This window comes from Labrus bergylta, chromosome 15 (assembly GCF_963930695.1).
Source record: "Labrus bergylta chromosome 15, fLabBer1.1, whole genome shotgun sequence".
Lineage (NCBI taxonomy): Eukaryota > Metazoa > Chordata > Actinopteri > Labriformes > Labridae > Labrus > Labrus bergylta.
In genome coordinates this window covers 20,852,664-20,865,437 of record NC_089209.1, presented here as the reverse complement: position 1 = coordinate 20,865,437, position 12,774 = coordinate 20,852,664, and the positions used below count along the sequence as shown (strand labels likewise).

Genomic DNA, 12,774 nt, shown 5'->3' with positions numbered 1-12,774 from the left:
GCACCACATGGCCGGCACTCAGGAGATGAGGGGAGCTCTTTAAGAAGAAAAAGACTTTCAATCTGCTTTAGCAACTGTAGCTCCTCCTCCTCATCATCACATTTTTTTTTTTTTTTTTTTTTTGCAAGGCATCAGCAGCAATCTCTTCCACAGCCCCTCTCCAACCACCGCCTTCTCAACATATCTCCATCCCTCTGTCTTGTCACTCCACATTCATCTAGCTGCTATTGATGGTTATGTAAATAGTTGATGCTTATGTAAAAGAGTCAAACACAAGGTCGCAAAGTGGGATTATTAAGATGCTGCACGGATGCTCAGTACACGAGCCAAGAACTCCAACCCCCCCCCCATATCATGTAGCTCCAACATGTGGGAAACACTCCATATGTATGGAGAGCCGCATTCATTATTCATGCTGGGAGTCAGCTGGAATGGTGGAGAAGAGGAGTTATTCTGGAAGGCGATGGCGAGCAGAAACTTAGAGAAGGAGAGTAAGCACTGTTTGTATAATTCAGTTTGAGCATGATGGGCTGAACTCAGCCTGCAGGCGGCAATAAGAAAACCTAAAGGATTGATTTGCATGTTTGTTTTCTGGTCATCATCTTGTGGTTGTAATTCTAGAGAGACGAGTCCTTGTGTCAATAAACATGCTCAGATTCATTGATTGTGATAGCATGGCGCTAGAAAAGGCTAGCAAACAGATCGTAATTAGCTCCTACCAGATGTTTAGCCTCAATCTTAATTAATAACTTAACTACCTTCGGCTGAGGGTATTTGATGTTGAACATGTTCAGTATGGCTGATTTGCTAATGGAAACAGTAGTACTCACGATGTGGAGCATGATGTAGTCACCCAGACGAGGGGCGCTGTCGATGCGGACCAGGATGCCATCTTTGATTGTAGTGCTGAAGCCCACCGCCAGCCGGTCCGTCCGTGTGCTGGGCCTCTCATTATTGGGCCACGTGTACGTGATCAGACCCCCTCCTTTCCCAAAGATATACGTGGTGCCAGCTGTTGAAACACAAGAAGTAATAAAGAGCAGCTGTTAGATTTGTTCAGGAGAAAATAGAGCCAGATAAAAAAGGGATAGAGAAGATTAAAATTTTGTGATGTATAAACACACAGTAACAAGACACTAGAGAGCCAAGTGTCTGCACCGAGACGCTTTTCAGATAAAACCAGCTCCAAACTACCTCCATTAAGGTCTAACTCGACTGTAATTCCTTTACAGCTACCTTGCCACTGCTGCAATGTAATTATGTGGAGTTCTATTTTTGGTTTTTAATGGTATTCAGCCAACACCACCTTTTGGGTAGAAGTCAGCAGCTCCCCTGACGCCATTCCTGACCTATCCCCGCTTAAATATAGCCGCTTTCCAGGGAATAAGAGCCAGTATGGCCAGAACGGGATAAGTCTCCCAATCCTCATGTATTATATATGAGACCTGCAACCAAAGAACAAAGGCTGGCATGAAGAAAGGAGAGAAGGGGAGCGAAAAAAAATCGAAGAACCCTGGTTGAGTTTAATTTGACAAATGCAGTGTAGAAAAACAGGGACTCTGCACCAGTGATAGTGGAGAAGCTCGGTAAAATAACATTGTTTGTGATTACATCAGCCACGATGAAGATTTGTGTCAGATAAGAAGCTCTGCTTGGGTTACGCTCGGCCCTCAGACACTGAATCTGTGAAAGATGTTTGTTGATTCATTTTTCTTTCGAATCCAGTGGAACAGAAAAAAAGGGAAACGTTTCATGATATGGTTGCAGGGTTGGATCAAATCCCAAAATTGAAACATCCCCTAAAGTGCGTCAGAATTAAAGCACTGAATCCTTGAGCTTCTTTGCCATCTTGTCCACATTCAGGCAGAGATAATCAAGAGATCAAAGGCAATAGACCTACAGCAGATAGACGTGTGGGTGGATCAATATGGAAGACCAAACAGGCTCTTGTGGCCTCAGGTAAGTGGGAAGCATTTGGCCCACCTCGGAGACTGACAGGGGATTGCTAATGAAGTCCCAGAGTTCTTGAATGAATTTATGTATTCATTTCTTAAGCCTCTGCATTCTTCTCTTCCACATCACTTCCCCCCCCCCCCCACCCCGCTCTTTTCAAATCACTTCCTCTCCAAGTCACCTGAACATCTGTTTGGCCTTGTGATGGGTGCCCAGCTGTCTCGCTGTTTCCCCCTATGAAGCGGCCAACAATCTGCTCCGCGGTCCACAATCCCCTGGAGACTGCGGGAACATATGGATGCGAAGGGAATAAAAGAGAGAGGGAGAGACTCCATCCACCAGATGAGCATCTCTATTTGCCTTCAGGCCCACAAACGGGGCTGCATTTCAGACACCTCAGGTGCCAGCAATGCAAACCACCGGCTAAGGTCGTTCCATGTGACAGGAAAAATATCTAAACAAGTGAAGCATTCCACGCCTCAAACAACTGCTTTCACTGCTTGTAACTGATAACCCAACATGGCTGGTTTAACACAGACGCCTCCCTCTGAGATTTCTTCTTTTTCTTTTTTTTATCCTGGTAGAAACAATAAAATCTCAATTGCTCTCAATGACATTGCAGCTGATGTTTGCATCATGTATCACCTGCCTCAAATAGCTCATATCCTCCATTGCATCTCGACCGGCTGCAACCGAGGCCCTGATGCCATAAAGATGGCAGATAGCAGCCTGCAGCCAGGTTGTACCGGATCTGGCCCCGCTGTCTCATTGCCTCAAAGTTTCTTCTTGCCAAAAGAGTTTGTGCAGACTTGGGATCAGTTTCCCCGGCAAATGAGTAAACTTCGCCTATCTCATCTCACACACACACACTCCTTTTTTTTTTTCCTGGAGGGGATGACGATGATGAGCAGAAAAGATACAGGCACCCCGGGGAGCCAATTATCACATTGAAGAGATTTGCTTAGTGTTTCAAGAAGACAATGTTCAGCATGAAACACACACAGGCAGCCACGTGCACGGCATCTGACACACACACACACACAGGCAGGAAGCACAGATGCACAAAGTGAGTATAACAGTCTGCAAACACGTCTGCACACACATATACCACCCGAACGCGATGCCTTCTCACATACAATCACACAAGTGGGTGATTATATGCACAAGTACAGAGAAGAGAGAGGACGCCCAAATGTTGCACATTTCTCCAAGAACCCGCCGGGCCCAGACTGCACCGGCTGTATCTCCACACAGAGAGGAAGTCCGCTGCATATCAATTTATGCATTCAGTGTGTGAAAACTATCAAGTGTGGCATCATTTCAGATACTCATCTCAAGATTTCAACAGAGAAAAAGAACTTTCATGGATGGTTAGCAACTGAGAGGAAATGCAGAAATGTGGCTGCAAGGCTAAACTCCCAAGGTCAAGAGTTCTATCTGAATAACTTCACTTGCGAGCGAGCTACTCGAGTGTGGATATGAGGAGCTGCAAGAGAATGCATATCCACGCTTTTGTAGGGAGACTAATTAGATGAAAGTGAGGGTAAGCAATGGCATATCTTAACTTTTCCAGCATATTTTAGCGCACATACTCTAAATTAGTTCAACTAGCACCTCCTCAGGTGTTAACCTGGCCCCAAACTGTTAATAAACAATGACATGTTCAAGGTTTAGTTTTTCTTTATCTGATATTAAAAAATAAGCTTCACAAAAGCAGGAAAGAAGAAGAAAGAGAAAAAAAAGGTTTTCTATGTTAAAATGAAATGAATGCGCTCAGTGGTTTCACTGTTCAGCATCTGTTTGTAGTCTACATTAGCAAAACTATTTCACAACACTCAAGCAAAAACCTTTCAAACGTGCAAGTACTGGTGAAAAGGATCACGCTTGATCCGCGGTCTGTCCTGTTCGGGCCGCACGTGATCCACGAATCGATGGAAAGTTTTAAAACATGGTGTACCCCCTAAAAATTGGTCTTAAAGTTTACTGTTTGTTGCTTTAGATTTTCTTGTTATGACTTTTCTTGTTTTTTGGTGGTTTTCCTGTGCATTGTTTAACAGATGGACAACTTACTGCCATCGTTACTGACAAAGTTGAACGTATGACGAGCAGAATTGAAAGCATCCAACATATGTGGTTCTCACAGTCATGACGCCCTTGTGAAATGCTCAACCACAAGGAAAATATCATCAAAGGAATCAAATCTACAAACAGATTACTGCACAAGATGTTATTTTGGTGGATCAGAGGGGACTTTCATCTCCATCTTTGAATAATGCAATCTTGCAATGGCCAGTGGGCATTAGAGGGGAGCCATTTGAAATCTAATTGCAGCATATGGGTGCTCCATTGATTTGTAAGTGCAGTGATGGGAGATATGAAGCCCCATGGAAAAAGCAAGGACCAAAAGTGTCTTATCTTTCATTACTCTTACATCTTGGATGCATTGGCTAACATTTAACGACAACGTAGCTTCTGGGAGTGATGGACAAGTCCTGGGGCTTCCAGTGTAGCCAGCGGTTAGCCATATAGGACTTCCTGTCAAGACTTGCTTTTTTAATTTTTCCAGTCCAACTAGCAACTTGACTAGAATGAAGCTGGAGCTTTGAGGAGATGTCTCAGAGCAGACTGTGAGCTGTGCTTTCATGCAGATGTCAGTTTATTGTGCTGGGTAAAAAGCAAAATCATCCTCAGATGATTGCTGAAGGCTTCTCAAATGGCATTACAACCAATTATTTTAATAACCCTAACCCTACACTGAGAAAACATCTCTTAACATCATCTTAGCATTCTGAAAAGCTATAGTAAAAAATTTACCTCGGACTACAAACAAAAACATGGTAGATCAAAATCACTATTTATCTTTTGCATTTTTTATTACACAGACTCTGTGAATAGTTAAGTTCATCTTTGAAAGTGATTAATACGATGATGTGAAATTATTTACATGAGCTTTAAAAATATACGCTGTTAGTTAAAAATACTGACATTACTCTCCAGTGTTTCTGGTGATTCATTGCATCTGCAGTGCTCCTCCGTTTAGAGACAAACTGTAGATGAGAGACTGGGTCAAAGCCTTGGCCTCTATTTCGTGAAGGTCCCCCGAGGCGTGGGAGTGCAGACAGAAGGTCAGGACACCTGTCTGCAAAGCAGAACTATGTCCTGTCCTTCAGGCTCCCCCACGTGATATCAAAGAAGAAGAAAAAAAAGGAGAGGTTTTTTTCTCACGGGGAGCCAGGACTGGCTGAAGGTCAGTCGTTTCAATACGTTTGACCAGCAGGACAATTCTTCACTGAGATAACTTCAACAGAACTCTAAGACAAAGAAACCCCAAAAGATTTTACCCACAATATTTACAAGCATGTTTTCCCCGCTCTCCTCAAACACACATTAAAACTGTACATTGCTACAATGCTATGAACACAAGATCAAACATAGCACAGAAGCTACCATGGTGCGCATGTTGTAACTGGGTAATTAGTTGTATTCAGGCTTCGCACCATGCTGTGATAAAACTCTCTGTTTACAGGCAGCTGGAAAAGACTGCAACTGTCTGTCTACCCGCACAGCCTGCAGGGAGGCAACGGTGGAGAGTGTGTTCTTTTTAACTTTTGTGGGGTGGTGCGTGTGAACGTGTGTTTGGGTGGCCACAAAGAAACAGGTGTCACTGTCTGCAACTCCAAGAAAACAAAGCTGCAGAGGGTAAATGTTTTAAACTGTAACTCTCCGTGTGAGTATGCACGCACACGCTCGCACTCAAAGTAATCTGCATAGACACGTACGAGTGTGAACTCATGCACACATCAACGAGCGCATACACACTTCCTCTGCTTTCTCCTTGGCGTGTGTTGTTTATGTGCTTTCATGTCTTTCCCCTTGTTATCTCTTGGGCTTTCTGCAGCACTGGCACCCCAGGGGGGTTGAAGAAGAAGACAAACACGGTTTGATGTGGTCGAATTTTCTGCCATCGGAGAATGAGGTGGGGAAAAAAAGGAAAGAGGAGCCTGAAAAAAGAATTCCTGAAAGTGAGATGCAAAAAAAAAAAAAAGAAAACGTAATTGCCTCCTCAATCACGTTCAAAAGAAGTGTATCATCACAATGCATTTTCCCTGCCGCGCTTCCTACATGGGGAATTATTAGGCCTGCTGTCCTTTACACAGCCACAATGAGGAATCATTGTCGGAGGAATCAAATTTTCAGATAGCAAGCTGTGTAATCACCGGGATTTATCTCAATTTTACAACCTTTTATCATTTCATAATTCATATTTCCAACTGTTGCCTCTCCCCTCTGGGACAATGTGAGGGACGAGATCTATGATTGAACACTCTCTCTCTCTCTCTCTCTCTCTCTCTCTCTCTCTCTCTCTCTCTCTCTCTCTCCTCAATCAGATGTCAGGAGCAAGTTTACAGCAAAATGCTAAAACACTATAGATGTTTATGTGTGCAGCTGGACTTTTACATGACATACACACATTGCACATCGTACGTATGTCTCATGTCTGCATTGCGGCCTCACATGGCGGCCATGTGTTCCCATCTCTCATCATCGACACTGAACAAAATGCAGACTATGATTGATGACGGGCGGTGTTATGTGTAAAAACGGCTGTGTAAAGAAAACAGCCAGCCTTGAATGATTTACACTGTCTGTTTTTCTCTTATAATAAGCTGTAGCATTATCACACTATATGGATTCACGCGCCAAAAAGCAGGGTAATAGAAGTGGCAGAAAAACAGAGTGAAAACAGAGACGGAATGGACAGAGCGTGCACAGGGAGAAGTGGAAGAAGTATGCAGTCAGCCTGGGTGGAATTATGATGTATGTGCTGAAACCAGGCGGTAAAATACATACAGAGTTGGATTGAAACCCACATTGGTTTATGGTTTTCTACCATGTTTTGCCCTTAGCAAAATTGCTATTTTACACTCTAATATTTTCAGCCTAATTAAAATTTATATGTATGTCAGTATATTATATCAGGCTTGACTGCTGGAAGGGAACTTTTATGCTGAAACCTAAAGGGAACTTGATTTATATCAAAAGGTGGCAGAAAGCTTCCCGGCAATTACCCAACACAGTCAATTCCATCTTAAAAAGTGATTCCCCAGTCTCTACAGCACGTACAGAGAATTGTATGGATTATTCTATATTGTATAACATTTTATCAGAGTCATATTCTAACTTTATGAGTCAGTGCCCACTAGCAAAAGCAACAAAAAAAAACAGCGATTCAGAGGCTCTGCCAGCCTGCTTTGGTTGCAGAGCAGCTCCAGTGACCAGGATGATAAAGTCTGAGCCGCTGGGCAGCAGCTCCACTCGCTGGGATTGAGCAGTCAGATACAACAGAGGTTGTATTAGTGCTACTGTCATCCAGCTATGCCGGGAGAAGCTAAGGCCCTTTTTTTCTTTGCTGCAGTGAGATCTAGGTCTGACGGTTCTGTTGCAGTTGGCTGTCGGTGCTGTGCAGAGGAGGTGCAGAGGGAGTGCAGGTGACAGGATCCAAAAAAATGTCGAGAAAGAGAGCTCAATGAACATTTTGTGCAACTGCAACTTTTGTATTATTGGTCAATCTACCAAATAGTCTCCTCATTTATTCATCATTTTTTTGGACTGTGTAATGTATAAAAGGGACGGAAGTGCACATGCTTGAGTTGCCTCTATTGTCTGAAAGACCACAATTTTCAGTTTACTATGAAATAGAACAAAGAAATGTTTTGCTCTTTTGTGTGAAAATCAACTTCAAAAAGTATGAATTATTAATAGTTAGAAATGAATACCAATCGATTTGGTTTATTTAATTCTCTGAGTTTTCTCTGTGATGGTGTAACACTCTGGTCACTCAGTTGCCACGTTATCAGGCACAACTAGCTTAAAGTCATGCAGTAGTCAGGGCAGTGGTGACATAAAATCTGCCACCATGATGGTTTAAGTTAACTCTCTTTATTTATTGTTGATGCTGTAGAACTGTGTTGCTAGATGTTATTGTAATACCTTGTCCACAACATTTTTATGAGTCTGTGTAGAACAAATTTTTTTGTCTTATTAAAAACTCTTATCTTGAACTATTGCTTTTTGTTGATTTTGGCGCACCCCGCGGACAAAAGGGTTCCCTTTTTATTTATTTGCTAAGTTTGTCCTGTACATGCCTACATAGACAGCGTATCATCCGGTTTTCTTTCAACTGACAAAATGTATCACTTATTAAGAATCTGTACTGTCGAAATTAATAAAATATCTCTTTCTGCATGTTTTTCACCTCTTCTGACACTTACCCTGCAGCAGCGGTTTACAGGCATTACACATTTTTCACATACAAATAATCAATGTTTATGTCCCTGGTCTGGTTTGCTTTGTAGATCATAAAGGGGCATCAGTAGTAATTTCAGTCTTTTTATAACCAGCTGAAGAATCCTCAAAGGAGCTTTAATTTAGATGCCAAGAAGAGATCGATACTTTTATTTACACAGATTTGTTGACATCAAATATAATTTGGCAACATGTTTTATTGAAAGTTAACTCTCTTCAAGTTAAATACCTACTCAAATTAACCTCTCATGGTATTCTTTGATTCAAGGGTTTTTAACTTTTAATCTGTCATGTGGTAAATTGAGATTTCTGTTTCAGAAGCTGTCCTTAGAGCAGTTTTTCAAATGACATATTAAGATATTAAGACCCTGCAAGTAACAGAGCTGTTTTTATTCACTCTGATTTATTAGACAACAGCTCTGATTTAAATTAAGCAGATTATGATGGGAACTATATCATCAGCAAACTGGGGGTAATCAATCCATATCTCCCCTCGATGGAAACATAAAATGTATTACTTACATTTCAATGATATTCCTTAGACTCCTGTTTAAGCATAATGAAACAGCTAAAAAACTCAAGCATGATCATACATCTTTCATAAACGGGTTATTTTTTTCCCCTGTACTTGAAAATCTAAGTTTAATGTATGTTATTGGATTGTTTATGGATTAACTTTCAACCATGAGACACACGGTAGGCTAGCTCAGTCAAAAAAGTTCCTCTCTTTTTCATCACCCTTCGTGGGCGAGGGGACGTACTTGACATATTTCCATGGCGAACAGCTTGATTTACCATCTGTATCGTGTTGTTCAGGCACAAGTCGGGAGATGTGTTGAGGTAGTGCAGGGGGAGAGTTGTGAAGGAGCCTTTCTTTGCAGGAAGAAGGAGGACAGACATGGTGAATAGAGACACACAGACGCAGAGAGAGAGAGAGAGAGAGAGAGAGAGAGAGAGAGAGTGGGAGATAAGCCTGATATGTTGAGCTGGAAAAAGAATGGGTTCCTTCCTCACAGGCATGTCAAGTCCTCCTCAGATCACTGCAGAAGAACAGGAGGATCGACTCACAGACACCCATTAACCAAACAGTCATGTATCCTCACTTCATGTAGCACTGCGAAGGCACGAACGTGAGTACACAGAAGTGAAAATACCCCCACATACACTCACAGACTTGAACGGCAGAAGGTGAGCCATAACAACTCTCCCCTCATTACTGCGAAAACTCAGATAGCAAGTCTTCGCCCTCGCCTCCCTGTCTCCCCCCCTCCTGCTGCATTTACTGACACTGTTCTCTGTTGTAGCAGTGAGCGGACAGAGAGGAAGGGCTTTAAATGATTTTTTTTCCCCTCTCGCTTCTCTGGAGATGTCAGCTCCTATTCTCTCTGGAAAAAAAAAGGAGGAGGATGAGGAAGAGGGAAGGGGGTCTGAAGAGGATTTCAGAGGCTGTAAGGAAGGGAGGAAGGGGTGAGGGTGGCGGTGGTTGCAGCTGAGATCCACGCAGCACTCTAGGCTACAAAAGAAGACCTGTCTGCTGACTTTAATGCTGAACGCCGCCACCAGTAGATTTCTTTTTAGAAAGGGCGAGAGAGACGCCGCAGAGATGAAAGGAAAGAAGGTAAAAGAGATGCAGAAGGATGCTGGGTAAAAAAAAAAAAACGAGACAGGCGAACAAAGACGGGAGGCAAAGGTGGAGAGGCTTGAGCTGACGTAAATTGATGATTGCAAATAAATAGTCGGGACACTTGCACGTTAAAGCTGTGTAAAACCTGACTCAATCCTGCTCCTTTCTATGGCGAAGAAAATTAGCATTCTGTCAGCTCTAGTGTTGATGTTCACACTGCTCTCAGCGAAATTAGGACATGAGTGTCTCCTTCCCATCATTCATAATGCATGACACACAATGTGTGCGAGGCATATCACTTCAGAGACGGGCCACACCAAACCCTGCTGAGGATTAGGTGAAGAAGATCTCCTAAAGAATAAGGGATTCCAAGATGGCTCCGAGTGGAAGCATCATTTATAATTGAATCTTCCCCAGAGGATAGTGCAGCCTGTCTGCCTTTGCCAAGACTTCGCAGAGAGCCCAGAACTCCTCTCCTCCTCCTCCTCACTCTCTCCCAGTCTGTCTCAGTCTGTCTCCCCCCCCCCTCTTCTCTCTGCAATGACTGAAAGGCCCTCGTACACAAGCAACAACACAGCAACCTCAGCTACTGATCTTATCCCAAGGCCTTTATGACTCAAACCCCAGTTGGTCACATTTACTCATTCTGAACTTTTTACAAACTTGATTTTTTTTTCTCGTCCAAGAAGAGGTTAGAAGTTTAGATTGTGCAAACAGTGCTTTCCAAAAGGATTTGAGCTTTTATTTAAAAGTAACACCCACATAAGCCCGACTCCTCTCTGGTCATCCTGTTCGGTTGTGTCATATACAAACACTTAGGCATGGCCAGCCAAACAAATAGTCCCTGCCACCTAAATCAAACTTTTCTGCTGTATAGCAGTGCTTAAAAATTCTGATTATTTAATTATTATAAATTAAGTTTTATCAGAGAGAAAAACTTGCTTATTATGCTTGCATGACCTAAAGCATATCAATTATGTAATCAGCGAGTGTTGATAAAGAATGTAAACTTTTCATTGTGAGAAGTGCTTATTGCATGAGTAACATGTGAACTCAGTAAAATATGTTGATTGCAACCTAGCCTCTAAAAACGACCCAAGGCACATTGGTCCAATAAACGATCCTACTGGATAAAAGTAAGGAAGTGATTCACCCTTGATGAAGATAAACCACCTTTAAGTAATTGGACTTGAGCATGTACGGAACCTTTTCTAGTCTTCTGACTGCTCAAGGTGCATTTTAAACCGCAGGTCACACCCACACATTTGCACACTGCTGGGAGTGGGCTGCTAAGTAGCATCCATCAGTATTAACTAATCCACTCATACACATTCACACGTCACTGATGCATAGGGGTTAAGTTTCTTGTCCAAGGACACTTTGAGTAGGCGACTACAGGAACTGGAGATTGAACCCAGGACCATCTGGGTGATAGACAACCAACTCCACCACTGATCCACAGCCACCCTACTCCGCTTACTTCAAAGATCCTGCAGTGCTTCCACTCCATTATACTCCATTGTCTTCTAGAAAATGCAACTTTGCTTGGTCTTTTCCTTAAAATACTCTCCTTCTTTCTTGGATTTTTTGGGTGATGGTGTTTTAGTTTAAGCCACTGATCATCCTGCACCTCTGCTGTTTCAAGTGTGTCATTCTTTAAAAACTAAATGTTCACTTTATTTGGCGATGGTCAATGAAGGATGTAGCCCTCTTGTATTTCGCAGGTATACACAGGCTGTTTATTTAAGGCGCTGTGTTGAAACACATTGGCTGAATAAAGATCATGCTCTTCCAGCAAGGCAGCTACTGTTGCAGTGTTAGTTTTCACAAAATGTCAACAAGCCACAGCAGCAAATGGATTTTGGTAGTTTGGTTTGTTTGCCTCAGACTAGTTATGCATGGAAAGTAATAAGTCAAGATGGATTGACTATCTGTCAAACCAGCTAATGCATTTGCTACACCTAGAAACCAGCTCTAGTGTTTGCTGAACAGTTGATGCCTGTATTTTTTTTTACTTCAAGCACTGATGTCAAAGAAAGCTACGTAACTTCTTTGCCTCTGTCCTCCTCCGCTGGACTAGACTGACAATGTGTGAAGTGATAATCGAGGCGGCATTCTTCATGTAGGTCCTTCTCTTAAAAAGTAATTGAAGTTTTAAGTGGAAGCTGGCATCCACAAACAAAATGTGACAGGTTGAAGGAGAGAACAAGCCTTAGCTTAATATGACAGCCCTGTCAAATCATCCATCTTTCTAAAATGCCGGCTGTGTATTTCAATTACAGGTAGTCATTATTTATTAAACTATTTGAGTATCTCTGTCTCAGATACCCACCTGCCTTTGAAGAAAATGGATTAGAGAGCTGGACGGATAGATGCTAAAAGGAATCAGCGTCTATTTTGAAGTAGGGCTAATCTTCCCTTTGATACTGACAACATCAAATAGAAAAGTACTACTTGAACCTAAAATGCGATTCACAGTAATGGCTCTTCCTGGCAGGGGAAAACAAACAAGCAGACAATACAGATCTTTGTTTTTGAGATCAAAATCAAACTTTGGATGAAAAACATACCTGATAACCTTTTATGTATGCTCGGTGCCTTCCTTTAGTCTGAAGTTGATGATTGCCAGCTGAAACACTGCTTCATTGTCAACTCCAAAGATAAAACAGCTGTGCCTTATGTTGGCATGGCAACCCTTCATTCTAGCTACCAATGTCTGTGCCGATTCTGACAACTTTTCGACCATACCTTCATCAAAAACACCTTTACAGCTCACTGATTAACCCACGAGCAGTTCCTTCCCACGACTAATTAACAGAAATAATAAATGTGCAAGAAATGAACCTCCCACACCTACTGCACTCTCTCCATCATTTACTGACAGGAAATAC

The 12,774-nt window shown here is 42.3% G+C and overlaps 1 protein-coding gene across 13 annotated transcripts in view; it reads right to left on the bottom strand.

The window, feature by feature from the left end:
• The window catches only part of nrxn3b (neurexin 3b), a 312,178-nt gene that overhangs the window by 77,522 nt on the left and 221,882 nt on the right, over positions 1-12,774 (bottom strand). For all 13 annotated transcript variants that reach the window (XR_010668727.1, XR_010668728.1, XM_065963432.1 and 10 more), the window contains one exon: positions 831-1,012. Coding sequence is in view for 11 of the 13 variants with exons in the window: in XM_065963432.1 (XP_065819504.1) it covers positions 831-1,012 (182 nt within the window). In the remaining 2 variants the exon portion in view is untranslated. The remainder of the gene's footprint in view (positions 1-830; positions 1,013-12,774) is intronic.